Source organism: Papio anubis, chromosome 9 (genome assembly GCF_008728515.1).
Source record: "Papio anubis isolate 15944 chromosome 9, Panubis1.0, whole genome shotgun sequence".
Taxonomy (NCBI): Eukaryota; Metazoa; Chordata; class Mammalia; order Primates; family Cercopithecidae; genus Papio; species Papio anubis.
This window is the reverse complement of record NC_044984.1, coordinates 21,556,965-21,571,692: the sequence shown is the minus strand read 5'-3', so window position 1 is coordinate 21,571,692 and position 14,728 is coordinate 21,556,965. Positions and strand designations below refer to the sequence as shown.

General features: G+C 34.9%; 1 protein-coding gene across 3 annotated transcripts in view; it reads right to left on the bottom strand.

Annotated features, from left to right (window-relative positions):
• The window catches only part of ETNK1 (ethanolamine kinase 1), a 64,409-nt gene that overhangs the window by 29,560 nt on the left and 20,121 nt on the right, over positions 1-14,728 (bottom strand). For 2 of the 3 annotated variants that reach the window (XR_002515581.2, XM_003906110.5), the window contains exons 2-3: positions 13,602-13,861; positions 2,339-2,479 (exon numbers count right to left, since the gene is read on the bottom strand). Coding sequence is in view for 2 of the 3 variants with exons in the window: in XM_003906110.5 (XP_003906159.1) it covers positions 2,339-2,479; positions 13,602-13,861 (401 nt within the window). In the remaining variant the exon portion in view is untranslated. Of the gene's footprint in view, positions 1-2,338; positions 2,480-13,000; positions 13,411-13,471; positions 13,473-13,601; positions 13,862-14,728 lie in introns of those variants that run through there. The other variant, XM_021922109.2, reaches the window with a different exon arrangement.

Genomic DNA, 14,728 nt, shown 5'->3' with positions numbered 1-14,728 from the left:
AGTACTATTTTATATTCTCACCAGCAATGAATGAGAGTTCTTTTTGCGGCTTTTGTCTATTTTTAAATTGTTTTATCTGTCTTTTTATTATTGACTTGTAACAGTCCTTTGTATATTCTAGATATAAGTAACTCATCAGGTGTATGATTTGCAGAATTTCTCCCCATTATGTGGGTTGTCTTTATTTGCTTGTTAATGTCCGTTGAATAACAAATTAAAATTTTTATAAAGTCCAGTTTATGTCAATTTTCTTTTTTTAAAATTTATTTATTATTATTATACTTTAAGTTCTAGGCTACATGTGCATAACGTGCAAGATTGTTACATCTGTATACTTGTGCCATGTTGGTGTGCTGCACTTATCAACTCGTCAGCACCCATCAACTCATCATTTGCATCAGGTATAACTCCCAATGCAATCCCTCCCCCCTCCCTCGTCCCCATGATAGGCCCCGGTGTGTGATGTTCCCCTTCCTGAGTCCAAGTGATCTCATTGTTCAGTTCCCACCTATGAGTGAGAACATGCGGTGTTTGGTTTTCTGTTCTTGTGATAGTTTGCTAAGAATGATGGTTTCCAGCTGCATCCATGTCCCTACAAAGGACACAAACTCATCCTTTTTGATGGCTGCATAGTATTCCATGGTGTATATGTGCCACATTTTCTTAATCCAATCTAAAAACTTGTGTTTCTAAGTGATATATATAGGTAATAGTTAACAATTACTAAGTACTATTCTAAGTAATTTACATTTATGTCAATTTTATAGATGACAAAACAAAGACACAAAGCATTTAATAAACAGAAGTTTAATAATGTTATTTAAAGTTACAAAGACTATTTTAAAAATTAAAAATACCTATTTCAAGGTTGAAAGGGTAAATGCAATAAAAATCTAAATTCTCAGAAAAGTCAAAAGATTACTGTCTATAAAAGTTGATAAAAAATAAAGTTATCCTTATATAATCCAGTTATGTTAAAAACAGAACTATTACAGAAATCGCCACAGAGTAGTGAGACTGTGAAGGGTGGGTGGCAGCATGGTGAGCTGGACTAGAAATTGTGGCTTTTTGTCCTGTCCTCATCTATACTGATTATTATCTACACTTGTATTAATTTAATTAAAAAATCAAAGGAAACAAAATTGGCTGCTACCACTCATTCCTCAATAGCACCAATCAGGCTTACAAAACAGCTATACTCCTTCCCTCCTTCCCTTAATACTTGATGACGTCTTGATTCTTTCTCCAAAGTCTCTCGAATTACTCCTTGCTTCTCCATTAACAGTACAAATACAGATTCTTTTTACATTACTTAATTTGCCTGTTCAGGTGGTTTCTACCTATATTTTCCCCACTACTGTATTCTTCTCTACATACAACTTCCACAAGTAGTCCTCATATGCTCTTTTCAAAATGGTATGACTGGTCAAAAATGCGGTGCCTTTTTTTTTTTTTTTTTTAAAGGTTGTGTTGAATGAAAATTGTGGGATTCAAAGGATTATAAAACTTATAATCATGAACAAACAAAATGGAATAAAAGAAATACAAAATGTATTTAATATTTTAATTGTGTTTTATGTTCTAGCTGTATTATTTTCTACTGGGGTAAGGGTTTTCTTCCTATTATTTACCATAGTACACCTCCAGCTTTTCCAAAGAATCATTAACCTTAAGGATTTCAAATAAACCTTGGAGAGCCTAGGAAAGAAATACAACTCTAATAACCTTCTTTGAATAACAATAGTAATTTTTAAAACAGCAGCTACCTCAACACTTACGTGATGACCAGGCACTGTTATAAAGACCTTTACATATACTATCTCGATCTTCACAAAACCTCTCTAGGGTTAATACACTACTACTGTAATTTCCATTTTATAGATAAGAAAACAGTTAGGTAAGTTCCCTAGTGGAGTGAGTTACACAATAGAAATGTTAACCAGTAGGACTGAGATTTAATCTGTTTGGCTCCAGGCTCTTGTGCTCTTATTCTATATAATACTAGACTTGCCTCTCAATTCTGCAGTATCTTAAAAAGTCAAGAAAAATCATGCTTCACCATTACCACCTACCTTTTTATTTTTAAATGGTGTTCCCCTACTTCCACCTCTGCCCCTTGCTGTTGTAGGGCATATTTTTTGGAAGGGGACACTGAGGGGGATAGAGAGGCAGTTTTTTCTGTAGTGCCATCTGACAGCCAAAGAATCAATGCTTATTTTACTTCAATGCAAAGAAAGAAAACCTGATTTTATACAATGAAACTTTACAATTACCTTTGAAACCCTATCATAGAGCAAAGCAACATAAAACATAATTTCAAATGTAAAAATAATTTTACCTTTTATTAATGTCTTCATCTGCAAATCCTGTGGGAATGAGAGAGAAATACTTTCCCATCTTTAGCCAAAGATTAGATTTGGGGATCCAGCCATTGTGTGCATGGATAGCATGGATTTTAGCAAGCTGACGAGCTATTAGCCTGTTTAAAACAAAACCGCATAAAAAGAAAAACTTAAGTATCAAAAAGGTCAAGTCTACTGACAAAGATTCTTGATGAAACTTTAGTCAGTCTCCTGAATCTTCTTGTAGACCTACCTGTGCTCCCTGTTGTAAAAACCAGTTTTAGCAAGAATCCTACTGAGTCCGTTTAGCGAGAGTATCCCCACCCTTGATATCTGATCAGGTTCCTTATCCTTCACCATTCCCCAAATTAATTACTCTGGCCATCTTCAGCAAGAACCATTAGGTTGCTTTACCCAGAAACCCCTTACTCTGATGTTACTCTTAATCTTCCACCCACCAACCCCTACCCTGCTCCTTGGATATACATTCCCACTTGCTCATGCTGCATTTGGAGTTGGGCCCAGTCTCTCTTCTCCAATTCCAAAATCCCACTGCTGTGGTCCCTATACCTGTATCTCAATGATTCTGAAGAAAGTCAGCCTTATCATGCTTTAGCAAGTATCACTGAATAATTTTTTCTTTAACAGTTATGGTGCTGTGACTCAGAATCAGATTCATCACTGGACCCAGGACCCTATGTTTGCACATTTGAATTCACTTCTGATTGACTGATGGGGATCCATTGGTGAGTCAGATTCCTGAACCACTGAATATCCATTGAAGCTGGCAAGAACTTTGATACTTAAGATTTTGAGTGTACTCTCTGAAACTAGATTAGAGTCCCAGGCTTCCTTTGAAAGGTACCTCCTAGGCTGGAGGTCCTTCTTTCTGTCTCTCTTTTAGGCCCCTCTGTTCTCTCCATTGGATCCTGCTTCTCCCATGTGAACTTCTCTGTCCCCTGAAATCCCTCTTTTCGAACCTCGGCTCTACCAGCTCTGTCTACCTAGTTCTTGTTAGCATGATTTTTCTAAGGAACTTCAAAACAAATTAATTACACAGAAACTAATGAAATTCTGATTTAACTGGCCTGGTGTGCAGCCAGGACACTGAGATATTTAAAACCTTCCCGAGTCATTTTAATATGTAAAAACATTCGAAAACCACTTAAGGCCCACAGAGAATCTAGCATTATATCAATCCTTAAATAACACGTTTATTATTACATTTCTATATTATTGTGAATATTCTTGTTTTTGTTTCATTCCTAGTAACTAAAGAGCCCTGATTTTCCTTTGGAGAAACTTCTGTCCCTCTTACTTTTAGTTCACGTCATTACTACAGAACTGATTTCAACCCTAACTGCATCCCATGTGCATCACTCACTTCAATAGTGAGTGAACATATGACCCTGACTTGCTCAGAGCATTCTATCATTCAGGCTGGTTCAGCACATATTACCCAAACCAAGCCAGAGACTTGATCTCACTTTTGTTGAAGCTATTAGAAAATTAGGAAAATTTTCCCCCTGGGTTGGTTAAACTGGTCAGAGAAACCAACTGATATTATTATGGAGAATCCTAAGGAAAGTTTGCAAGGAAAAAAAAAAGGTAAAAGAATAAACAGAATAAAGTGATATTCCTAATGACATTGTTACAGTCCCTGGATTTACCCCATGTTTGAACTCAGTATTCACAATTACAAGTACCAATAAATTCCTTCTCCTTTATGTCACTGTAAATCGTCAAATTATCATCCTCAGCAACAGTATTAGTCTCATCTTTAATCTAATACGTTATTAAAATATTAAAATCCATAACCTTTTTATATATGTGTACTTTGGTTCATAACTCTCAAACAAATGAGTAAATAAACATTTACTTTTATAAACTAAATCATTTTGAATGACCCTCCCTAAGACCATAAACTCATGTCCACAAGAATACAGAAAACAAATTATTTTTATGTCAGTCGCATATATACACAGAAAGCTAAGCCCAAATGAACTGTGGTACTTAAGCACCAGGCAACTTGATGAAAAGGCCAGGTGGTGATAAAATCAAAACAAAGGAAAGTGCAAATGCATGCATGTACATGCATGCACACACAGACACACACACACACTTTAAGCCAGTTAAAACTGGTTTTAAAACTTCAGAGAAGAGGGGGAAACAAAAAGCTTGAAGAAAGATACAATCTGTGTTACATGAAACACAAGGGGTGATCTGTGCCAACAGAATATTATGTCTTAGAAATATTTACTAAACAAATGAAACAGATGATTTAGGAGGGGGTCACACGTATTTAACTCTAACAAACTTTATTTGCTGTGATTTTTTAAAATAAATGAATAATAATATCATTTCTAACAGTTTTACCCCAGGGTTTATATGAGACCCTGATTTGGGGTCTCTTACAAAACGTAATTTCCCTTTTTGCAAAGGGGACACACGTGCTGGAACGGACAGAACTCCATGACTTCCTCATCTGCTCCATGCTGGATTCAGAGCAGGTGGGAAGAGAGGCAAATGTCTGGGAGAGCAGAAGGCCCGTGTCACTGGAGGGTTCGGCACAGTAGTTCTGCTTTCAGTGAATAAGCAAAACTCAGGGAAGTAGTCATCCAAGTGTTGCAGTTATTTGGAAATGTTTTCCCAGCAGTCCCTTTAGAACTAAGCTGTTTCTGCTCTTCTGATCTGAAACGATCAGTGTAAGCTTACTGAGATCAGGAGACAAGGAGGCCCTGCACATCACACGGATAAAGTCAGACAACTATAATACTTTTGCTGCCTCAAGTTGTTTTTTAAATAAAGTATTTTGAAGTTCATGAGAATCATGCTGCAATATGGTCATTCCAGAGCAAATATACATTTCAAGATTAATCTAAAGCAGTTTTTAAATTACTTGAATTTTCTGTGTACTAAAAAAATGTAATGTTAGAAGTTGTCCAGTTACTCAGCTGTTAGTAACTGAAATGTCAGGTGGATTAAAATCTATTTTGAATTTTTAATAATCTCATGTACTAATAATTGTAACAAAAAGGTTTTCTTACACAAAAACCAAATGAGCATCCACTTAAAATACTGCCTATTCTTTGATAATAAAGCCACATCACCTTCTTCTCATACTCCAGAATTCAAGCCAATATCTACAGGTCTCAAAATTACTGGTCTTTTTTATCTTTTATATAACACAATTAACATGTAAAGTGTCTTAGTCTTTTCAGGCTCCTTTAACAAAAATGCCATAAACAAGGTAGCTTATAAATGACATAAATTTCTTTCTCACAGTTCTGTTCCTCATAGATGGCACCTTCTTGCTGCATTTTTGCATGGTAGAAGGGTCAAGCAAATTTCTTTGGGCCTCTCTTATAAGGGCATTAATGCCATTCATGAGAGCTCCACCCCCATGACTAATACTGCCAAAGGGACACACCTCTTAATACTATTTCATTGGAATCAGGTCTGAACAAAAGGTTTTTGAGGGGATACAAATATTCAGATCATAGCAGAAAGGAAGGCAGTTGATTTACAATACAAATCTTCTCATGGAAATAAGTATACTTCGATTGTAACCGTGGCAGTCACCTATATATACTTAAAAACTAGGCTTTCTGAAGAGATTTTTAAAAATTATGACCTAATCACAAGTTCCATACTCATCTAAAATTTTTAATAAATAAGGACTGAACAAAGCATGAAAATTTTAAAGAATGATTTTTAAGAAAATTAACAGTTTTTACTAAAAATCGAATTCAGCAAAGCTGCAGAACAGAAAATCAACACAGAAAAATCAGTTGCACTTCTACACCATTAACAATGAACAATCCAGAAAAGAAATTAAGAAAACAATTCCATTTATGATAGTATCAAAAAGAAATAAACACTCAGGAATAACCGTAATTGAGGAGGTGAAAGACTTGTAAATTGAAAATAATAAAACATTGCTGAAAAAAATTAAATACACAAATAAACAGAAAGACACCCCATGTTCATGGATTGGAAAACAATATTGTTAATATTTCAATACCACCAAAAGTGATCCATAGATTCAGCGCAATCTCTATCAAAATCCCAAAGGCAATTTTTGCAGAAACAGAAAAATCTATCCTAAAATTCATGGACTCTCAAGGGACCTGAGAGTCCATGACACTGAAAAAGAGTAAAGTTGGAAGTCTTACACTTCCTGATTTCAACTTATTACACAAAGCTACTGTAATCAAAACAGTATGATGCTGTCACAAAGAAAAACATATAGATAAATGGAATAGAGCAGAGAACCCAGAAACAAATCCACAATTATACAGTCAAACAGTACTCAACAAGGGTGCCAAGAACCTTAAATGAGGAAAGGACAACAATGGGAAGAGAAGAACAATGAGGAAAGGACAACAAATCGTACTGGGATAACTAGACATCCACATGCAAAAGAAAGAAGCTGGCCCCTTTCCTTACACCATATACCATATACGAAAACTAACTCAAGATGGACCAAAGATCTAAACGTAAGAACTAAAAGTATTAAAACGCTCATGAGAAAACAGGGGTAAAGCTTCATGACACTGGATATTTGGCACTGATTTCTTGGATATGACATCAAAAGCACAGGCAACAAAAGTAAAAATAAATTCTACCACATCAAAATTAAAAACTAGGCACCAAAGGACACAATCAAAAGACTGAAAAAGCAACCTGCAGAATAACATAAAATATTTGGAAATCATGTATTTAACAAGGAGTTAACATTGAGAACATGTAACAAACTCCCACCATTCAACAACAAAAAATAACAAATAACCCCATGAAAAAATAGGCAAAGGACCTGAATAGGTGATTCTCCAGAAAAAGTAAACAAATGGTCAATAAGCATATGTTCAACATTACTACTCATTAGGCAAATGCAAATCAAAAGTACAATATGATACCACCTCATATCCATTAGAATGGCTACTATAAAAAATAAAATAACTGTTGGTAAGAATGTAAAGAAATTGGTACCCTTGTGCACTGTTGATGGGAATATAAAACGCTACAGCTATTACAGAAAACAGTATGGTGGTTCCTCAAATAATTAAAACCAGAATTACCATATGATCTAGCAATTTCACTTCTGGGCATTTATCCAAAAGAACTGAATGCAGGGTATCAAAAACATATTTACATATTCATGTTCACAGCAACATTATTCACAATAGCCAAAACTGACTAGCCCAAGTATACATCCATGGATGAATAAACAAAATGTAGTATATAAATACAAAGGAATATGATTAAGCCTTGAAAAAAAAGAAAATTCTGACACATGCTACACAACATAGATGAACTTTGAAGTGTTCATGCTAAGTGAAATAAGCCAGTCACAAAAACACAAACATTACATGATTCCACTAACATGATGTACCTAAGTAGTCAAATTCCTAGGGATAGAAGGTAGATGATGGTTGCCAGGGGCTAGAGGAAGGAAGGAAGATTTGTTGTTTAAAAAGCATAGAATCGGCCAGGCCTAGTGGCTCACGCCTATTATCCCAGCACTTTGGGAGGCCAAGGTGGGCAAGATCACCTGAGGTCTGGAGTTCGAGACCAGCCTGGCCAACATGGTGAAACCCCGTCTCTACTAAAAAATAAAATAATTGGCAGGGCGAGGTAGTGGGCACTAAAAAATACAATAATTGGTAGGGCGAGGTGGTGGGCACTAAAAAATTACAGTAATTGGCAGGGTGAGGTGGTGAGCACCTGCAGTCCCAGTTACTTGGAAGGCTGAGGCAGAAGAATCACTTAAACCTGGAAGGCAGAGGTTGCAGTGAGCCGAGATTGCACCACTGTACTCCAGCCTGGCCGACACGGCAAGACTCTGTCTCAAAAAAAAAAAAAAAGATAGAATTGCAATTTTACAAGATAAAAAAAAAATTTTTTCAGGAAATTAATTGCACAACCATGTGAATGCAGTAACACTACTGAGCTGTACATGTTAAAAAACGGTTAAGATGGTGACACAGGAGCCAGGAAGAAATTATTTAGGCAGATAGTGAAGGTAAAGGAGTTATCGGTAAGGGCTCCCTTTTAATGGAAAGCAGCCCCCAAATCACTTCTAACAAAGAGTGGCCTGAAAATTCAAGCTGCAGACATAGATAAGCAAGCTAGAAGCTTGCATGGGTAAATGCTGGCAGCTGTGCCAATAGAAAAGGGCCACCTGGAAACCAGGTATATTCAACATGGAGCCTCCATCTTCCCTTTTCTTTGTCATCATGTGTCCAGTAAAAAGAAGCAGGCAACATGGCACTGGCCAGGTAGAGAATCATCTGCATAATAAAAGATTAAAGTGGGGCCACCAGCTTCTACACGCTTTATGCAAAAGGCACACCTGGTCCAACCAATCTTTCATGCCCTATGCAAATCAAACACTGCCTCCTCCAGTTAATCTATAAAACCCCGTGCGTTTCAGCACAGAACTGGCAACCCATTTTCTCTGGGACCCCTCTCTGCACAGAGAGCTCTTCTCTTTCTTTTGCCTATTAAACTTGCGCTCTTAATCTCACTCTGGTTGTCTGCATCCTAGTTTTCTGTAGCTGTGAGACAACCAACCTCAGGTATTACCCCAGATAAAAATGCTGCTTCAATGGTAAATTTTATGTTGTACTTACCATAATCAAATTTTTTCAGAACAACTATAAACATATCAAATTTTTATTAACTAAATAAAATGCTCATTGAAAAAGAAGAGTTCTTAAAAACACTTTAATCAAGTGTACCTCAATTGTTTTCTATTAGCAAATATCATATACAACAGAAAACACTACATTTTTGTATTTCCTATTTATTTAAAACATTATTTTTAAATGTTTCTTTTTTATATATTTGCTGACACAAAACATAAGCAAATCAAATCCAACAATGTATAAAAATAAACTATACACTGTGACCAAGTGGCATTATCTCAGGTATACAAGGCTGGTTCAATATTTGAAAATTAATTTATAATCCATTACATTAACAGACTAAAACAGAAAAATCACACGAACCTATCAACATGTGCAGAAAAAGCATTTTGCAAAATCCAGCACCCATTATCATAAAAACTCAGCAAACTAGGAATAAAGAGACAGTATCTTCAATCTGATAAAGAATATCTACAAAAAAACTACAGCTAACATCCTAATGACAAATAATTTGAAGATTTCCCACTGAGATCAGGAATAAAGAAAGAACATCGCTTTTTAACCAATCCTTCTTAACACTGTACTGAAAGTTCTAGCTAATGCATTAAGAAAAAAAAAAAAAAAAAAAAGAGGCAAGAAAAAAAAAAAAAAACTGTCTTTGTTTGCAGACAACATGATTTTCTACGGAGGAAATCTAACAGAATGGATCAAAAAAACCTCCTGGAATAAGCAATTATAGCAAGCTTGCAGGATAAAAAAATATATACATGAGAAAGTCAATTGCTTTCCTACATACCAGTAATGAATACTGAAATTTGAAAATAAAATGCACTCCTTTTACAGTAGCACCCCTAAAAATAAAATACTTAGGTATAAATCTAACAAACTATGTACAAGATCTATATGAGGAAGATTATAAAACTATGATAAAAGAAAGCAAATAACTAAATAAGAGATATTCCATGTTCATGGATAAAAAGACTCAATACTGCCAAGATGTCAGTTCTTCCCAATTTGATCTACAGATTCAGCGCAATTCCCACCAAAATCCCAGCAAGTCATTTTGTGATATTGAAAAACTGATTCTAAAGTTTACATGAATACTGTATCCCAAATATACACAATTATTATTTGTCAATGAAAAATAAATTCTTAAAAAGTCAATTTTAAAATGTAAAAAATAAAGTTTTTATAGAGAGGCAAAAGGCCCAGAGTAGCCAACACAATTTGAAAGAGAAGAACAAGTTGGAGGACTAACACTACCTGACTTCGAGACTTACTATAAAGTTACAGTAATTAAGGTAGTGTGATATCTGCAAAAGATTAGACAAACAGATGAAGAAACAGAATACAGAACTCAGAAATAGACCCACATAAATAGTTAACTGATTTTTGAAAAGGAGCAAAGGAAATAAAATGGAGAAAAGACAGACTTTTCAATAAATTGTGCTGAACAACTGGACCTTCACATGCAAAAACATGAATCTAGACATATACCTTACACCTTCATTAAAATTTTGTCAAAATGGATTACAGACCTAAATGTAAAATCCAAAACTAAAACTCTGTGAGAAGATAACATAGGAGAAAATGTAGATGACCCTGGATTTGGCAATGACTTTTAAAAAACGACAACAAAGGCATGATCCATGAAAGGAAGAACGGATAAGCTGGACTTCATTAAAATGAAAACTTTCTACTCTGCAAAAGACACTGCCAAGAGAATAAAAAGATAAAGCACAGACTGGAAGAAAATATTTGCAAAACTCATATCCAATAATGGATTATTATCCAAAATACACCAAACAGCTCTTAAAATTCAGCAATAAGAACACAAACAACCCCATTTCATCAAAGATACACAGATGGGTAAATAAGCATATGAAAAGATATTCCATATTACGTATCAGGGAAATGCAAACAAAAACAATAAGATACCTATACATTTATTAGAATGACCAAAATTCAAAACTCTTACAACACCAAATGCTGGTGAAGATGTGGAGCAACAGCAACTCTCAGTCATCGCTAGTGGAAATGTAAAATGGCACAGCCATTCTGGGAAAGTTTGGTGGTTTATTACAAAACTAAACATACTCTTACCATACAATCCAGCAATCATGCTCGTCAGCATTTACCCAAAGGAGTTAAAAATTTGTATGTCTACATTGAAATCTGCATAGAGATTCTTATAGCAGCTTAATTCATACTTGCTAAAACTTGGAAGCAACCAAAATGTCCTTCAGTAGTTGAATGAACAAAATAGATTTGGTGTACATCCAATGAAATATTATTCAGCACCCTGAAAAGAAATCTGCCAATAAGCCATAAAAAGACATGGAAGAAACAAATGCATATTACTAAGTCAAAGAAGCCAATCTAATGAGGCTACTTAATTAAATGACTCCAAATATATGAGATTCTGAAAAAGGCAAAACTGGGAAGCAGTAAAAAGATCGGGGTTGCCACTGGTTAAGGGGAAAAGAGGGATGAATAGGCAGAGCACAGAGGATTGTTTTAGAGCAGTGAAACTCCACTGTATGACACTATTAACAGTGGATACGTGCATTATGTATTTGCCCAAACCCACAGAATGTACATCACCAAGGGTGTACCTAATGTAAACTGTGGACTTTGGGTGATAACGGTGTATCAATATAGGTTTGTGTATTATAACAAAAGTACCACTCTGATATTCATAATGAGGGAGGATGTCTGTAGAGGATGTATCAATAAAAAATATATCTTTAAAAAGATCTAAGTAGAGAAAAATAAACAAAGGCTTTGGCATTTTGGAAAGAAATAATATATAAGTAGATCTAACCAAAAAGCATAGAAAAGGATACTTTTACTGAAAACATGTTTATAACATTGTATCAAATACCAAAGTCGGCCTTGACAAACCTTCACTGTTCTTGATCAAAAACTATAATAATTTTATTTTTTCTATTTGAGGTTACTGAAGAAGATAAATCATGTTTTACCCTCTGCTTTAGTTAGAAGGAAATTCATGTGGCCTTTCTCTAGGAACTTCATGAAATATGTTTTTGTATATATACAAAACCAGCTTTGGGGGGGATCCAATTTATGCATCTATTCATTTTTACTGCTGTTATATAGGTATTTGCCAACCACTGTGAACAGATTGAGGATTTATAAATACATGCAAGCCTAAAGATTACCAAACAATTGATATACAGTAAACACAAATGTATTAATCAGAATCTCTTAATACATCTAAAGATCAGACTCATGTAAAAGAAGAAAATATATGTAATGGCTAAAAACTAGGGTTTGAACAGATTTCTATGCCAAAATATTTTAATATATTATTTGATATAGGTTTACAATAGGTAAGTGATACTGGTACATTCCATTTTTACCAGTGTATTAACTTAGCAATTCTTAAACTATGATCAGGGAGCCCCTGGCCATCCAAAACCCTTTCAGGAATTTTGTAAAGTTGAAACTGTTTTCACAAGATATTATTTACCTTTCTCACTCTTATTCTCTCACAAGTGTACAGTGTAGTTTTCAAGAGGTTACATGATATGTGATAATTTCATCACAATGACAGCTAACAGGACATGTACTTGATATTCTTTTATTCTAAAAAATTTGTTTTAGTATCTAATATGGCAAATATTGATAAACGTTAATCAAATATTAAAACAAAGCTCTTTGGGCACTCAGCCTCAAAGAGCTATAAAGAAGTCTTGAGACCAAAATGGTTGCAAACTGCTGCTTTAACCTATGAAGTAACCTGCTGTTTTCCAATCAAGACCATTTTCTAGGCCGGGCGCAGTGGCTCACGCCTGTAATCCCAGCACTTTGGGAGGCCGAGGAGGGCGGATCACAAGGTCAGGAGATCGAGACCACGGTGAAACCCCGTCTCTACTAAAAATACAAAAAATTAGCCGGGCGCGGTTGCGGGCACCTGTAGTCCCAGCTACTCGGGAGGCTGAAGCAGGAGAATGGCGTGAACCCGGGAGGCGGACCTTGCAGTGAGCCGAGGTCACGCCACTGCCCTCCAGCCAGGGGGATAGAGCAAGACTCCGTCTCAACAACAACAACAAAAAAGGCCATTTTTCTAGAGTTTTCAAGAGCAGAAAGAGAATTTTTTAAGTTGGCAATTTTGGAAAAATGATCAAGCATATATGACATTATTCTTTATAGAAAGCACAATAATAATGAACAACTTAAAGAACAAAGAATTGTTAACCAAATTAATAAAATTTTACTAAGCAAGAACTCTGAAAACATGAATAATTAAGTAATAAGCAACTGTTAGTAACAAATGTATAACACGTCAACTCAAATACTAACTCGAAAACACTAAGCAGAAGCCTCGACTCTCTGCAGCTGGTTAATCCAAAAGCTCTTGTAGTTTTTCCTTTGCAAAGAGTCAGTGACGAGAACTGCAGATATAAAGAAATTTACTTCTTTCTTTTTAGGGAAAACAAGAACAAAAACAAAAACCCTAGCTAAAGAAAGTTTCTAAGTTAACCAAATAGTTGTTCAAACAAAGAAAAGGCAATTTTAAAAAATATTTCCTTAAGGCACTTAAATGCCCATATTTTTCAAAAGGAAAAATTCAGAAAAAATGTACCTGAAAATGGCTGGATTGCAGACATGCTTTGGATCCAATGCTTCGCCTTGTATAAACTCATAGCATAGTCCATTATTGAAGGTACAGTAGAGTTGTGGTGCACACCCATGAGCCTGCAACACTCGAAAACTCTTTACTTCCTCATCTCGATCGACTAATAACTCAGTCTTATTGCCATAAATTCTCACCAGGACTACATCCTCCATGGTATTTCCCACGTAACAGCCAATAAGTTTATTTGTGATTCCATCTGTAAAGAGCTGCCAAAAATAAAAATTAAAAATGGGGGAAAAAAAGGAATTATCTATCTTTACAGAACAGGAGATAAATTGAAAATCATGAGTTAAATACTTATTAAAGAAAACACCAACTTCTTAACATAAAAGAACCATCTTTGAATACAATTTTATCTAACATCTATAATTTTAATTCTATATTTAAACTAAGGGGACAACTAATGTTAATATGTTGCCCTTAATTCATATAACATGCCTTCCTTGATCCAAAGTGTTAATTATTCACTGTCTTCAATATTTCTATATAACTTTTTTGATACATGCCATTTCTTACAGTCCACCTTGTATCACAATCTCTGCACATCTGTGTGTGTGTATGTGTGTGTGTACACATACAGGGAATCTCTCCTATGTCCAACAGATTGGAAAGTCTCTGAGAATGGGAACACTGTCCTATTCCTGGTATGGTTCATTACTTATAGAAGTCCTTAACAACATTCATAGACTTGTTACTAAATATACAAATATAATCTACCATAATTTAATTATGGCAAATCTCCAACTTACTAAAAACTCAATTTTAAATATTAATTTTAAAGATTATCTAATATAACATGCATTAAACATTGTGTTATGCACTCAGGGTATAACAGTTTTGACTATTATAATTTAACCACTATGGCTATAAACAAAAACACAACCTTACAGAAAGACAAAAGAGATAAGTAGAGATTTCTATGGTATTTTTTTAAATGAGACTTTGGGGCTTGTCAAGACCTTTAAGTCAAATACTTTAAATCCTTTTTTAGATCTGAGCACAGAAGGTGTATTTCAAAAGGAAACAGGTGATTAGCAATACTAATTATAAAAGTCTATTAAAAATTATAATTT